Source organism: Stegodyphus dumicola, chromosome 7 (assembly GCF_044657685.1).
Source record: "Stegodyphus dumicola isolate Sdum_Otavi_A_Nest chromosome 7, ASM4465768v1".
Taxonomy (NCBI): domain Eukaryota; kingdom Metazoa; phylum Arthropoda; class Arachnida; order Araneae; family Eresidae; genus Stegodyphus; species Stegodyphus dumicola.
Window position 1 is genome coordinate 103,452,145 of NC_140774.1, and position 17,953 is coordinate 103,470,097.

The following is a 17,953-nucleotide window of genomic DNA, read 5'->3' on the forward strand; positions in this document are numbered from 1 at the left end:
AAGCAATTATTTTAACAATTTATTTTACTAGTAACCGTATAGATTATACACAGATTATCCACATTCATACTGCCAAAATCGGGTATTTTGATTACAAAAATATGTATCAAAATGTTCAGCCACTGTGACTGATATATAAGACAAAGATTTTAAGCAGAAAATGGAAAGCTTTTGGGAAAAAATCAATGGGAATAGAGAAATGATAGACATACATTTAAAGGTGGTGAAATACATGAAATCTGGAAGAATTCTGTAAGGCTGCATAATTTAAGGCATTTTACTGTATATAATTTTTAAAATGTAGCAAGGGATGACAAATTTATTCAGAATGTAAACAATACAGTACAATTGAAACAAGTGACAATTGGCCCAGAATAGAATATTATAGTTTCAGAATTTGCAATTTATTTTAAAATTTTAGGTTAGCAAATTAGGTGGAGTGGTCAATATGATTCTGCATATGATTTCAGAAAAGAATAAAATGCATTTTGAAAATTCATAAAATTATACAAATGAAGTACTTTTTATTACACTTCAGTAATATGAATTTGCTTAATATGGTTCAAAGTTTTAGGGGCAGTGACATCACAAATATGTATATAGAAGTTATATTTAAAAAATGAATCAAAATCTAGCTAATAAAAACTCAATTTAAACTTTTAATTTTCTAAAGGACTGATATTTTATATGATTACTGATATCTGAAATATATTTTAATGATTCTCATGTTTGAAATCATATACATGACATTTTGACTTTAATGCTACAATAAAAATGTAAACTTTTCTATTGTATATTTACCACATCAAGTAAAAAAATAAAATCAGATTATATAATAAATTTTACCAAGTAAAGAGAAACACTGAACATAGTTTCACAATCCCACATTGAAAATTTCACTTTGTTTTCATGACACACTCAAAGCAGCAATAACATGCTTATTTAATGATCATATTTAAAGGCAATGATACTAGCTTCATATTTAATAATATTAAAACAAGCAACATTTCAACAAAATTCTAAGTCTTTTATTTCAAAAGAGTAAATTCTTATTTTGATCATATACTCATGAGCATGTTATTTGAGCAAGTCATCAGGAGATGTAACAAAATTATAAGACATTAGAAAAATAATATCACATCTGCCAATTCATATCAGTTAAATTTTACAGATATATATTTTAATACACATATATATATATATATATAGCTGCTTTATCCCATTTCATAAAAATGTACATATAAATATTTCTTATTATGTACATGTCTTACTAATGCTATAATAATGCACCTGAACTGATATCTGTGTAATAAATTTAATACTTTTACAGGCTTGTGCAAAAAAACTTATGATTGACATTCTTTTTACATCTAAAATGATAATTATCTAGGCAATGATTGCATCTATTTTTTAAAGACTTTCAACTAATACTTTAATAATAAATCAGTATCTTTTTTATCTGCCTTTTAATGCACAAAATAAAGTTCTGGATCAAATTAAAATTATAAAATATCACAGCATATATTTATAGTCATTAATAAATGTATAATGCATAGCTCTATGCTTTATACTATGCCAATTGCCTTTACAGCAGGAAGAAAATAAGTAATGTAGAAATATATACTTTTATATGCATGACACCTTGGCAGATATGATATTACAGCAAATGTAATAGTTCCCAACTATATTGCACTTTAATATACCTTTGATTTTGTTAAATGTGTTCTTTATTCGTACAAAGTTTTTTCCCCAAACTGCTTGGCTGATCTTTATAGCTATGCATTCATTCATTTCTAGAACTTTATTTGTGGATATATTATTAAGTAGTGTTTTTTTGTTGTTGTTTTACTCCATCGGAAGGATAACCAAGGGTTGAGTGGCTAAAACTTTTACTAGATTATTCTGGTTTCTATTCCTAGTTGTTAAACTAGCTATCTAGATGAAGTTTTTCTTATATGCAACACAAATATGGGACAAATTCCCAACTAAAGTTTCCTATCGAAGAATTTACTATTAGGCATATAGTCCTAATGTGTTTTTCCATAATCAAATAATCTGATCTTTTGAAGGTTTTAGAGTTTACTACTTATTATATATTTATAAATGAAACAAATGCTTTCAAATTATGCATACTATACCAAGCAACCTCAAAATGATTATAATAAAAGCAGATAAGATAAATACATCAAATACCATCAAATATATTTCATGTATGTAATTCTTATTAACTTATTTGAATACTTTAGAGATGCAATTAAATATGTAAAATAGTACACAATGATTTAAATTTATAACATAAGAGAAAACATTCCTTAATTTGTAAACATGATATTAATTATTGTGCAGAAAAGTCATTTAAAGTTTCTAATGAAGGACATCAACTACAATTACAAATGTAATAAAACTTTCACTTTGGTACCAAGCATCATATTTAAATGTCACCTAAGTATTTTATATAATATTTTTGCCTAGTATTAACTTACATGTTGAATGGTGAATGCTTTATAAATTATAAAGCTATATTTATTGGACAAATAATTTATATTCTGTTTCCTTCAGAGTTCATCTATAATTATTAAAATATGTTTATGAATTAAAATTGTCTTCACTTTCCAATTTATATTTTGTAATATCCAAATTAGACAAGTTAGATATGCACATACATATAAGCTTATAAGAATGCATATTTTATTTTAACCATTTTTAAATTACTTAATATTGAGATTTTTTACTTACTAAGCCAATGTTACATTTCTTTGTATTGACATTGTAGCATTATTATGTTTGGGCAAAACACATATTTATAATTTACACTCGCTTGACTCCTCTAATCCATTATTATTTATTGAATTATTTGGTAAGAACCATTTGTAGATGTTATTACTGACAGACCTGTCTTCCCAGCTAGATTGATCTTTCTAAAGTTTTACCTTTCTCACATCATAATTATCTTCATTTTCCTGTTTACATAGCTATGGATTAATGATATAATTTTTCAGTTACTTTACTGTTGTTATATAAGTAGCAGCAACTAAAACAACAGCTCCCTTCATCCCTTCTCAGTCTGCTGGCCTAAACAATGATTGATGAAAATTTTAAATTCCAAATAGGTGAAGTAAAAGATATATAACCTCTTCCATAGTTTTTCAATCTATACTCAGAACTATTTTACTTCTTCATATAAAGCTCTTTCCACTTTGTTAAAATGACCAGACGTCCTGAACTGAAAAGAATAATCCCATTTTAATACAGTATCACACTTCACGGTTTATCCCAGAGAATATCCAGTGCTACATAAATATTCATGGATTTTGTAAAATATAATTTGCATTAATTTTATTAGTGCTCCTCAATGAAGTTGTTTTATGTGGTAAGAAATATGTTCAATAATCAAATAATGATTTTTATAGGAATACTTGCTTGGGAATTAGATAATGAAATCAAATCCTCTGAAGAATTTAAGACAGCATGCTTTGAAAATACCATAGAATATAACATGAAAGTTTAACTTCGAACAGAAAATACTTGAAACAAAATTTTTTTAAAGTACTTTTGATGAAAGATATTTATCTGAAAACAAATTACTCAATAAAATTATGCATTTAGAGTCTGTAATATTAATAACTTAACACTGCTTACTGACAGTAATTACTGCAATACAATTCATTGTATTTATTTCAGCAATAAATTTATTCAGTAATAAATACAATGAAACTTTTTATGGCTGGTGACCTCATCTAAAAGAGGACAGCATTTCTGTGAATATAAACACTGGTACTGTGTATGATTAACAATCATATTACTTTGATCATAATTTAGTTTAGAGCATATGGAATAAAGTTTTCAATAAAATCAGCTAATGATACAAAATTTATAGTATATTTAAGATGCACTGTTAGAATGCTAGTCCATGCACTGTTAAAATATTTGCAGTCACTTTTCCTTGATATAATTACAAATGACTTACAGGGTCTGTTTCTTTACCTCAAATTTAAAAAGTGACCAGTTATAACAAACATTTTCTATTTTTTAATCCTTTACTTTCTTGGTTTGTATTTTCATCCAGATTTCACTACATCTTCAACTAGTTGTTTGAATAATGTTTTTGCATGACAGTTGGTAAATTGTGAATTTTTTGCTTTAAAAGTAACTGAATTAAGTTGTTCCTGTTCCAGTCAAGGTTTTTATGCCTTAAGTTAATCTGCATGCAATAGTTATAGAATTATTAAGAATTTAAAAGTGGCACTAAGTCTAATGAGGCCACCATTTGTTTGCATTTGAAAAGCAGAATACTTAAGTCAGTTGGTGCACCAACCAGTGTCTGGCCTTAAGTTAACTTTCAATTTCATGCACTGAAAATTTTGTCTTCCTGCCCAGTGGCGGAATTGCTCGCTTTTGCTTAGAAACTCTAATTTTACTTATAACTCTTAATGAAGATATTTTGAGTTTTTATGCAGTTTTGCCTTACCACAAAATGAGAACTAAATTGATTGAATGAGAAATATATTTCTAATGAAATTCTCCAGGAAAAAAGTTGAAAAGTGCAGCAAAAATTGTGTACAATTTAGCAGGCCATACAAGAAAGTCATATATGGTGCCTATATCAGATACTTTTCTTTTCATTTTTTCCAAATGTGAACTATTTAAAATAAGCAATATAGTAATACTTCATTGAAAATCTTGTATGAATCAGAAAATTAATGTCATACAGATTTTCCAATTTTATGTGACAGGGGTGATTGTGATCCCATTCCAAAAATCCTGAAAATTACCAAGCAACACAAACCTGACATGATTTTAAATAATTTAGAATATTAATGTGAAATACATATATGAGCACATTTATTTTCAAACAATTTCATGAGCGAATCAAAAATTATTTTTTAATTTATTCAAAATTAATTTATGTTTCACTACATCGTTTCACACAGCTACTTATTTTACTTAATCTGACCTTTGTGAAAACAACTGTAAACTTTGGTTTTTTTCTTTTCTTTCTTTCTTTTTTGTTTTTTTTTAGAAAGAGGAGGATAGTTTAATTTCTGGAAACTGCTACATTTATACATATATATATTCCTTTTTTTTTTTTTTTTTTTTTTGTTATATCAGCCCCCTGAAAATAATGCGGCGACAGATGTAAATACTTCTCTTCTTCTTTTCATTTGTAATTTTTATTTTTGGTATGCACTGTTTTTCACTTTTTCATGCAATTATTTACTATGTTTCTTCATTTTATTTCTAATGGTTCGTTTCATGTTGAATGTGAGATGGATTTAGTAGATCAGCAAGATATTTTGAAGCATACCATGACTTTCCACTTAACTTTTTAAATAAGTATTAGATTAGAACTTGAAGAATGCATATTAATAGGTGTTGTAGGTGTGAAACTGCTAGATGCAAAAGAATGGTTCATGGCCTGTAAAAAATTTCGGCAGAATGTTCAGTTATTCAATAAATTATCCTTAACATCTTTATAAATTGATCCAAAAGCTACATATTTTTGTGCAATGAAAATAAATAATATTTCAGTGTCGGAACAGCACCTGGGTTACCAATATTCAAGGGTGTTCTACATTCTGCCATAATTACCAAACATATGAATAAATGAAATTTTAACCATGGATCTAAGAAAGCAAATTAAAACAAATTTAATCAGATTTGTTAATACTGAATATTTTTACTTTCCATCTTCTTTTAGCCTGAATACTTCTGGCAAAACTTCATGAGTTTCTTCTGTATAACACAAAGAGCAAGAATAACTTTCTTGTATAAGATATATATATCTTATCTGCACAAAGTCAATTAGCATATACAAGAAATTTATTTCTCACTGAAATTTACATTTAAGTTAAATTTTTTTATAATCTCTGACTGTATTTGTTCTAAAATAAATTTGAGAAAAATATGAGTCTATATTTCATAAATATCAAAATACCAGATTTGAGAAAGTAAAAAATCCGGAATTCCAGTTATCAACAATATAAAACATTTTTCAACATACAGAAATACTTATTGTTATTACTTCAATTAATGTCATCATTCCTGGTATTGATAAGTGTGCAATATAATAAGGGATTACATAATATGCATTTAAATAGATTATTTCATTGTAAAATAGATTATTTGTATACTTTTAGAACAATTCTAGATATTTCCAACTAAAAAAGAATTTGTTAATATTACTCTAAGAATGAATCTACTCTACTAATTCTGGAAATATTAAAACTAGTTTTTAAAATATACAAGTGAATGAGCATTATTTGCTATCTTAAAAGATATTGGCACACACAGCATGATTATGCTATAAAAACTGAATTTGAGAAGGCAATGCATTTTTGTTTCTGTAACATACAATTGAGAAAACATGAAGTATCTAATTTGACCATTTAATGCAGTGTACTTTTTAATAGCATTAAGAAAAAGTACATCATTAAAACTGAGAATGCATAATTCAGCTGGAAATATTTTAAAGATAGAATTAACTATAATTTAAAATTGTTATTCAAATAAATGCTCTTTCTTCAAATAAATTTCAACCTGGTGGTTTCAGAAGCATCCTTCAATATAAAAGACCAACTGACTTCAATGTATCTATTTTAAAGTTTTTTAAATTAACAACAGTGATGTGACTGCAAAACATTTTAACTTACATTATGTAGCAATAAGTTTTAAAATATATGAAACTGTGAGGCAGTGCATAAAACAAGGGGCGAAAGAAGAGAAAACAGGAGAAAAATAGCTCAACTGTAACATTTTAAACAGCTCATAATGAAAGTTAACATGTTTTGATCCAAATATAAATTATACAAAGGAATGAGTATATGTACTTATATTTTAATATTCCATAGGAAAAAAATCTGCATTTGAGTTAAAAAGCTGCTTTTCTCAATAATTACAAATTAAGGTGTTTTTTTTTAATCTTTTTCAAAAATTTTATTTTTATTAAGATTATAAGATTGCTAAGTAATAATTTTTTCACATTAGTGTAGAATGCACAGAAAATTTCTTGAAATTTTGTAGAAATGCAGTGCTTAAATCTGTTTTAGTTCAATATCTGATGCAAAATTGGAAATATTTCTGACTTTTGTAACAATTTAAAGCAGCACATTCAGTTTTGGATATAAATCACACAGTATCATGCATCACTGTACAATTAAATATTTTTGTGGCATTTTTTAAAATAAATTATTTATATTCTGATTATTAGAATTTCACAGCAAGGTACTATGAAATTTTATTGAAAATTACATGGCATATTACCCAAGCAAACCGTTAATGCACATTTGTATTACTGTAAAAGTAAACTTTAAAACTGTAGAATCAATACCAACCAAAATCCAATATAAGAGTTATCAAAAGAATTTTTCAACAGTCAGTTAAAACAATATAATATTAACTGCTCTGCTGATTTGGAAAAATCATTATAACACTGCCACAGCATGAAAAAATATCATTGTGTAAATTCTGTTTTAAGTTTGGATATGTATATTAGTTTTCAATTAGCAAAATATAGATTATTTATCTTTCTGTCTATATCTTTAAATAAATCAATATATTCATATCTATTTATTTATATTACTTCTATTTTATATAGCTTACAAAATAAAACTAATTTTAGCCAGCTCGTAAAAACATTCTCATACAATAATTTGCATGAGAAATTTAAAATGATCAAATGCACAAATATTAATTGGAAGAATGATTTAAAATAACTTATGTAATAATTCTCTATTAACTTAAGTTATCTAATTTTTCAAAATTAATCATACTTAAACACAGGCTATTAAGAAATCCTTAAATGATATAATTTTTATAATGAATTTTCATCGAACTTAAGTAATATAAAAATGTATTAATGAAATTTAAAATACTGAAATATCATACATCAAATTACAATAAATATAATACATGCAAGAGGAACACAAAAATCATATTGTATTGATATTAGAATCTGATTTTAATGTACTTAAATATTTGTTGATCTAATCTCTAACCTTTCCTTAATTTGAAACATTCACATCACACACATTATCCTTTGAGTGCATTAATTTATTATATTATATCTATCATTAACAGTTGACGATTTATTAACAGCTGTATCTTTACATTCAATGAGCAGTAATTAAGATATGCATGGCATATAATATATATTTCCTAAAACATATTCAGGAGCATTTTCATAAAATAATTTGTGATGATGAAACAGGATATTCTGTATTAAGTTTCAAATTGTATTCATTCATCAATGAATTTGTTAAAATACCCATTGCTTTACAAGCTGAAACCAAAGCACTATACTCAATTTTATTGATTATAAGTGCCATCCATAAACAAAAGGCAAGAACAAATGTAGCAATGAACTGAAAGAATAGAATAAGTATGCCAAAAACACCAATGTCCTCTATAAGTGTAGTTACCAGAAGAAGAGCCATTAAAAGGCAACTCAGAATAAAATACATAAGACGACTGTTATGAAGTTCTTTGAGACTTTTTTGTAGAATGGTATGACTACTATCTATAGCTTCCAGCCTGGCCCTTGGATTTGACTGCTGAATTTGTGCTAGAGATACAATATATCAATGAATGAATGGAGTTATAAGACAAATTAAAATACATCTAGCTAAGAAATACTATGCTAAAAATCAAATACCTTCAATAGACTTGAAAATGTGTAAAGTGGCAACCACAGCTTCGTGATCAGAGTAAGGAATAGATGAACCTGGAATTTTTCCTAATGGTGTATCACATGTCAAACATTCTGCACGTGTGCCTGCAATGTATTATAGATTATATTAGCCTATAAACAATATATTCTGCACATGTGCCTGTAATGTATTATAGATTATTTTAGCCTATAAACAATATATTCTGCACATGTGCCTGCAATGTATTATAGATTATATTAGCCTATAAACAATATACATAATTACTTATACTGCAGAACAAAAAACGTACAATGAACATAACTTTACAATTGAAAATAAATTTTAATGAAAAAAAAAATATATATAGCCTAATGGAATTATTGCAAGTTGAAAAAGAAATGAAAATGCACATAAATTAAAATAACTGAAAGTTTCACACACACCATGCATGTATTCATTTTCAAGGAAGATTGAAAATGAATACATGCATTGTATAGCAACATGAGTCTTCAATTCAAAGATAACACTGAAATCAAACATTTCAACATTGCAGTCTTCAAGCTATACAGTTATAATGATTGTTAATGCAATTCTTAAATATCAGTTCAATTGCATGCAGATTTTGTTTAGAATTATTTTATTTAGCAAACTAGTTTTTTTTAATCAAAATTTATTTGAAATCTATTACAATTAATCACAGATAACAGCATGCACAGAGAGTTCTAAACTATCTGTACCCTCACCTTTCAATATATTATTGTTTCTAAAATTTAGAAAGTTTATACTTTTCACTAGTTAGATAATAGTAATTTTTATATGATTAGTATTTTTACTTCTGAATCTCACTATTCAGACTAAAATGGAATATCTTTATGAAATGTTTCATCACAGTATTATTATTATTATCACTATTTATGTTTATCAAAATTTCTCTTTCTATTAATAAGATCCTCGAGCTTACTCGTGCTTGTGCAGTCAAAATTTTGTACAACTTTATGAGCTAAAATGGTTTACATTAGTTTAGTAAATTTCTATCTATACTTTAAAAAAATGTAAATATTATTCTCAATAATTTCATTTTACATCAAAAGACATTGGTGCAGCAAGTAATCTGAATTTATTTGCCCCATCATTCATCAAGCATAATTGTAACAAAAAATATCTTAGATATTTTTAATCAGATTTAGTTGATTATTTAAATACGAAGCTTATATTTAAATAAGGAACTAAAATTGGATCATATGAAACTCAAATTCTACCACAACATGATTTAATTTTGATGGCATGAGTTTTCATTCTCTATGATCTGTAATTGCATATTCCCATCCCCCCCCAAAAAAAAGCCACATGTATGAAACTCATTTAGTACAGTTAATTTACTTGCACAGTTAATGAAAATTTTTTGATTGAAAATTTTTAAACACAAAGATATTTGATACATGACTTCTTCCTGAACTCAATTTCAGAAAAAAATATATTTCATACAATCAAAGATCATTTCAAACACAATTTGAAAATTATCTTCATACATTGCAGACAATAACTTCTATTCCTCATCTTTCCAGTGCACCAAATGGATAAAAAAATAAACTCTGCATACACATGGGAAGGCTCCATAATTGCATTTTGCCTCATGATTCCATTTCCACTAGAACATCGGTAGCATTAAATTAATGTTTCCTTCCTATTTAACTAGCTGCATTCTTATTTGATCTTTACTTGATTTATGTTTATTGTATTTATTTATTATCTATTTTATCATCATTGAGAGTTTTTCAATTACATATTCCGAGTTTATTTATATTCCACATTTTGAAGAGGGAATTTTTATGCTGCTGCATGCGTACAGGTTTGTAATAATAGATTGAATGCCCACAGAACTGATTGTAGCTTGATAAAATTTATTTTACAAAAAGGAACACTTAACAACTCTGGAACTTTCCACAAAAAGTATTTGTACAGCTTTTAAATATTTTTGTGATATTGCTGTTGAACTGAATTTTAAAATTTAAGTACAAAGAACAAGATATTTAATAAATAAAGGTAATACAAAAAATGTTAGAAGAAACAGCCCTTTGTGCATAACATAAAATCTGAACGCTTTCAGATTTTTTATTTTTATTTTTCTGGTTGTTCAGATCCATGTAGGGAAGGGATGATGTTATTCAGTTGTTTTAAATTTGTTTTTATGATCTGAAAACTGCTGAGTATCAGAAACCATCTTTACAATCAATTAATTACAGTGGGAAATTAAATTATTTTTGCCCATCACTCTGACAAGAGAAAAATAGTTCAATATGACTGTTCTAATATTTTGGCCTTAGGCTTAGACTTCTTAAGTTCTAAATTTGTTTTTACTGGCCCTTAACTTTTCCTTTGGCATTTTTGCAATGCTTTGGAAGGTTATAATTTTAGTATTAAACAAAATTTAATTACAATATATATACATTATAAGCAGAGCATACGATATACAAATTTAGTGACGTAACTTTTAAAAAAAGATGAATTTGGGGAAAGAAAAATATTGAATTTGGAGGTTTATTTAGTTGCATTATTATCTGCAAAACAATTTTATTAAGTTTGAATAGGGTTATGGAGCTTCAAGCAATTTTTTTGCTGTCAGAGAATTTTGCATATGATGCAGCAATTTACACTCTCTAAGAAAGCAGACATGCATCTTATGCATGGGGCTGCAAATTGAAATAAAAGAGAGGTGTTAAGGTTGTACCATGAACATTTCCCTAATAGCACACAGCCAGATCCCCAAAATTTTTTTGCGTTTACACCGGCAGCTTTGCGAGAGTGGTTCATTTCATGTCAAGAGACTGGATGCTTGTTGCTCAAAACATCTACAAGTTCCAGAAATGGAGAAATGTATTCTGAGAGAGGTTGAAGATAATTCAAGCACTAGCACAAGACTGCATGAACTACAGATGTGAATAAAAACACTGTATGGAAACTTCTGCATGAGGAAAGACTTTTTTTCATACCACTTATAAGAAAAGTCAAGCACTGAATGCAGCTATCCTTGCCACGTAGATTTCTGTCACTGGATTTTGCAACAGATTACATTCATTTTGAGCTTCTCTGGAAATGTACTTTTCATAGATGAGGCCAACTTTGCTCTTACTTGAGCTTTAGAAGGTTTTACAGTATAATTTGTTTATATATATTACTGTACATTTTTTCTGGACTACACCTTTATTAACAGAGTGCCTAACCTATTCTATAATTCATCATGATAAGCCCATAGTGTGAAAATTTTATTCTTTGCTAACATTTGTTTCTTTTTTCCCTCTCTTATTTGCATTACTATTACGCTTTCCAAATCTTAAAAAAAGGAAAAAAAATTTTTTTTACTTTCTATAAATTCACCTTTTGGGAGATTTTAAACTTACCATTGCAAATTTGTATCACCAATAGCACCAAACAGGCAATCATTAGCATCTACTTTTTCCGTCTGAATTACTCTCCTTTGCTCTTTTGTACTTCCCACAGTAAATTGAAAAACTTTGTTCTCTGTTCATTTTTAATATATTTTGTAAATTATTATGTTTTAATTTGTATTTTAATATTAGTTAATAGTACATATTTTACTTTTTCTTTATCAAGCATTGAATTTACATCATTAAAATTTGTTTTTGTATATTTTTATTTCATATGAAGGGATGGCTGCTGCATCAAGGAGGCATTCAGAATTTTCTGATGAACTATTATAATTAAATAATTTAAGATGGTTCATCAGCTAATTTTAGATGAACGAAAACACAGTGGTTTGCCTAGAAAGAGGAATTAATTGAATCCGATCTAACCCCTCTTGATAACACTGAATCATATTTAGATTGTATTCTTCTTCCTATTTTATGTTTTTTTATACATTTCTGTTGTTTCTGAGATTTTTTTTTTTTTTTTTTGTTTGAAACAGGTTTTTGATTTCATATCTTTTATGGATAATTTGGTTCCATTTCTTACTATTTTGTCTATAATTAATTTTTCAGCAGCATATCTCATAGAAATAATAGTGGGATATATTTATTTTAAAAAAATTCTTTGTAACACTATATATATATACACACACAAATGGTTTACTTGTTTAAAGTTTAAAATATCCCCAAATGACTATTTAACTAAAAATATTAGCCAACAGATTTTTTTTTGGTTTACAATTTACTTATTACCAAGTATCAGCAGAGTTTTTCTTAAGGCTTCATAATCAGCCTAGCTAGCTTGAACATATGTTGAAGATTGATAAGAATAACTGTGAGATAAAATTTTCTCATCTGTTCCAGTGTTCCTAGTTTGATAAATAAAATAAATAAACCACACATACACAGAAACAATTACAAACTTTTTTTTTAATTTGTGATTTTTGGCAGTATACCAATGAAATTAATACATTAGTATCTAAATTTGAAATTATAAAAATAAATTACATAACACCAATTTAAAAAAAAAAAATGAGAAAATAACAGCAGCATTATGAATTAAATTTTTTATTGCTACAGAATATTGATTTTTAAGACATATGTCCTCCAAGATCTCCAAAATTTGGGCTTTTACAATAAAATTACTTTGTTGTAAATAATTAACACAAATCCAATCAGCAGACTGTGGCACAAGAAAAAATTAAATATTGCTCCTAAAAGGTAACACATTTATCCAGAAATTATTAGAATGTTTTAAAGCTGTATAGTGAAAGAAATTAACTACTATTATAGAACCTATCTGTCCCTATATACTGGGGGAGGGAATCAAAGCTGTTTTCAAGTCAAAGAAAAGAAAAAAATTATATTTTCTTTTCAAATTTTCTATAAAGTGATTCATAATTAATATTAATTATCAATTGTTATGATATTGTTAATAGCGTTTCTTGCAGTTTATAATAAATATATTTTAGTTCAATGGGCATTTTAATATGCAACCTACATACAAACAGCAACCAAACTAGCTAGTCACGAGAATGGGTTCACCCTACTACCAATCCAGCACCCCAAGGAAATGTTCTAAAATATTTATCATGATTTTTTCCCTCATTTACAGTTATCATAAAATATAAATGAGTTTATCTAATTTATAGCTTAATGCCTATATTAATGCCTCATTAAATCATATTTAAAATAAAACATTCAGAAATTTTGTCTAAATACTATTTTATTTAAAGATGTAATTCTTTTAAAGAAAGAACTATTATGTATTTTTTAATTTTTAACAAATAAACATGATTTTTCAAGATCAAAATACTGTGAAATGTTTATCAACTGACAATATATCAATACAATAGGTTCTTTTTCATTTAATTGTTGGCCATTTTTTTACCCTTTATTTGTTATTATTATTGATAACAGAGTAAAACATGAAACTGAAAGCAACTTTGGGAATAAAAGAAACTGAAAGACTATTGTCACTTAATGTGCAAATATCACCAATAATAAAATACATTCTGGTTATCAGTCTGAAAACTAGAATTGTTGCTTATTCCCCAATGAAGTAGTGTCACTTATTTTAATAGTCTTTTTCCTTCTATTACTTACTGTTCATAATAACAGAATATAAAAAAATTACACTTTGAAAATTCCAACTAATATTATTACAAATTGTATTGAACTTATTACAAGTTGTATTACATTGACATTTTTATTATACTGCTTTTAATATTATTTTAAACACTTCTCATGTGAGTTACCAAAAATACTACTAAATTTCTAGTAGTTCTGAATCAGTGACTGTTAACCAAAGGGTGATCAGTTAGTTACTGGAAATGTAAAAAATAGTGTCATTTAAAGATTATAAAGAGGATAATCTTTCCATCTCAAGCACTATTCATTTCTGCATTACCCGACTGATTTTATTTGCATCCAATTTTCAGTAAAGGAAATAATATTTGCTAATTTTAAATATTCTAACTTTAATAATAATGAAGTTATATATCCTCAAGAAAGAGGGAAAAAATAAATGTTTTTAAATTAGAAAAATTAGTTTTCATCACAAGAGAAATCAGCTTAATAAAATTAAAACAGTAGTCTGGAACTAAAATGCAGAGTATAGAGCCTCCAGCTGCAATGAATAAAAAGTGATCTTTAATCACTTAATAGTAAAAATACAGGCATATCTTTTTCAATGTTTTAGTTTTTGACTATATACATTATCCCAAATTTTAGTTTACTTTTTCTGTTTCTAGATGGTGTTAACTGACTGTAAAAATCAGTTTGTAGCATTTTTTATTTCTGCTATTGAATTTAGCAAAACATCTGCTTTCTTACATTGTAACGCATTTGCTAAAAAATTACAAATTAGTAAAATTTTTATAATTTTATTATTAAAAGAACATTAAATAGCTTTAAAATTATATTATTGTAATTTGCATGTTTTTAATTTTCTTTCATTCCTTGTTTTAAAATACACTAAAATATATCTTTTCTTTGCCAATCCCACCCAATTATACATAAAATTAAAATAACTACATGAAAATATTTCTGAGCATTACAATGAAGTTATAATACAAAATCCGAATATAATGACTTGCTTTTTGAATAAAGCCAAAACAAAAGGTACTGAATTAAAATTTTTTTTGTTTTTAATTTTTAATATGTTTTGCTTTTAATTTCAAGTTGCAGCAAATGAAATACCAATTTTAAACAAATGCATCTATATTAAAGGTTCTCTGATTCAGAGATGTCACGCATCAACAATAAAGCAAACTCCATAAAGTTAGTATATAACTGATACATGTGCAATATATGTGTATGTCAAAATATATAGACACTATTAACTTGCACAGCTGCATTAACCTTACCATAGAAGCGAAAAGATCAAATCCTATATTGGAAATTAAGTATACACAACAAATCTGCTTAAAGAGCGATAATGAATTACTTACCAGTACCACATTTGTATAAAATGTAATCAATCCTCTTGCCAGTCGGACAATGATTAATTTCTTTTCGGCTGGTATATAAATTATCAGGATGTCCACATGTTGTCTTTATTGTGCTGCAATTCTAAAATTTTACACAGAAAAAAGGTAAAAAAGAGTGCTTTTCATAGTAAAATAAATTTAGCAATTACAGGATTCTGAATACCATTCTGCAGAAGCAGTTAAAAAGCTCATGAAATGGGGGAAAAAATCTTAATTAGAATAGTTTTTGTATGAACATAATGAAAAGCTAGTTAAATAAATAAGAAAAAAATAGATAAAAAAATTATAAAAGACTTTCAAGAACTACAAGAATGAATATCTTCCATCATTCATTCCATTCTAAACACAAATATTGAGGTCAACTGAAAAATCCTATTTTCAGATCACAGAGATTTTTCTTCTAATTATTTTTTTTCCTGTGAATAGTGACCTTGATCAGAGCGAATGTTTAAATACAGTCTTGTTGTTTCTTATGGCTTTATTCAGAAATCAATCCAGTTACATCAGGCCACTTGCACCCCCCCCCAAAAAAAACATTAAATTCAAAACTGCATCACGAAATTTTTTTTTAAAAAATAAGAATTACAGCACTAAAATCTTTACAAAACATAAAAATTTCACAATTAAAATCTGCTCTGGAAGTGAAACAACCATGTGCTCAGGACATAAGATCCCTGGCCATTCAGTACAGCTGGAGAACATTACCACTATGTTGTAATGTAGGGTCAAGGTCCAGACAGATGAGCAAATACTTCTTATTCATCTCATCCTGGTTTAGAAATACAGCATTGGCTATCTAGTCAGTATACCTTTTCTGCTAAGATGTTCGGCTGAGCAGTCGTGCCCAGTATGCCTCTAAGGTACTTCAATGGAAAACACAATCCGTGTTGCATAATTCTAGCATGTGTTATGATGCAATTCCCTTTTTTTCCCCTCCAGATCAGTGATAAGAATTGAAAATTTAAAAGTTCCTTTTTATCAGACTATGTTCTTTTAATTTAACAAAGGAAAAAATACTATTCAGACTGCTTGTAAAATTTGTGCTATACATGAACAAAGTGCTGTTTCTGATGACACAGTTCGAAAGTTTTTTGAGAAGTGCAGAAATTTGAGCTTCAAAGGTGATGCCCATTCTGGATGAACATCTTCTGTAAATAAGGATCTGTTAAAATAAGGCTACTGCTGAAAATCGATATTATACAGTTCAGGCAGCATCAGAGACTCCAAATATTCTAGAAGATACAGCACATGATATTTTGAAGAAACTTGGGTATGTTAGCTACCATGATGTATGGGTACCCTATACTTTTAACAGAATACAATATGCTTGCTCGAGTTTCAACATGCAAAGTTTCACTAAAAAAGAAGCAGAGAAGCTCTTTTTTTTTTAAATGGCTCATTACAGGAGATGACAAATGAATATTATACAAGAAGATTAGAAAAATAGGATCATGGGCTAAGCCAAAAGAGCATCCTTTAACATATTGACGGTGGCACTGACATGCATTGTTTTTTTTTCGTGCAGCGGTGCTTGAATTAGCGGTCTGTTTTGTGGAGTGGTGCTGCTCCGCACAAAAAGAACAATGAATATCTGTGCCCCTGTCAACTAGTTAAACTGTAGTATATTTCCAGAAATTGTTAAGAAAATATTCTTAGTCATAGAAAAAATTAATACTTATATTTCATTATATTTAATTTATAAGTTACATTTTAAGTTATTTGTTCTGTATTAAATGTTTCATTATAATGTTAAAATGTTAATGCATACTGTTGAAAATTAAAATAAAATTTTGTACTACGTATTTTTTTATATACAAGCATGACCCATTAGTGAGTCATGCTGGCCCGAGGAACAATCAAACATGACCCACCAGTGGATCATGCCACCCCACGGAACAGACAAGTATGACCCACCAGTTGGTCAGGCTGGCGTCAACATGTTAATGACATCACTGGCACCTAAAGAGTAATGCTTTATGTATACAAATGATGTCTTTTACAAAATAAACGTTTCATACTTTGATTGAATAATAGTTTACCATAAACAAAACATTGAGGCTGAGGGTCCATTTCATCCCTGTTCCAAATAAACCCAAATGATAAATAACTTTCATTATGCTTTCTATAAACAATTTTTCTTTGTTTTCAGTATTCTTAGGGCTAGTAGATTGTCTTGGTTCCATTACCTGTGAACCATGACTTTTTCGCTTAGTCAATCCTAGCCCTTTTTCCATTTTGAAAATCTAGGTTTGTTCTATTATTTTTTCACAAAAATTTAAATGCACAATATATTAAGAGTTCTTCAAAAACAAACGACGATATTCTCAAATCGCGTAAAAAAGTAAGGAATACAAAGCAACAAAGAAGACAAAATACCTGCTGTTAGAAACAG

General features: G+C 27.6%; 1 protein-coding gene across 3 annotated transcripts in view; it reads right to left on the reverse strand.

The window, feature by feature from the left end:
* The window catches only part of nSMase (neutral sphingomyelinase), a 50,413-nt gene continuing 32,460 nt past the window's right edge, over nucleotides 1-17,953 (reverse strand). For 2 of the 3 annotated variants that reach the window (XM_085820663.1, XM_035362713.2), the window contains 3 exons: nucleotides 15,523-15,643; nucleotides 8,651-8,770; nucleotides 1-8,560 (listed from right to left, as the gene is read on the reverse strand). In XM_085820663.1, the coding sequence (XP_085676789.1) occupies nucleotides 8,178-8,560; nucleotides 8,651-8,770; nucleotides 15,523-15,643 (624 nt within the window). In that variant the 3' untranslated portion in view covers nucleotides 1-8,177. Of the gene's footprint in view, nucleotides 8,561-8,650; nucleotides 8,771-12,823; nucleotides 12,940-15,522; nucleotides 15,644-17,953 lie in introns of those variants that run through there. The other variant, XM_085820664.1, reaches the window with a different exon arrangement.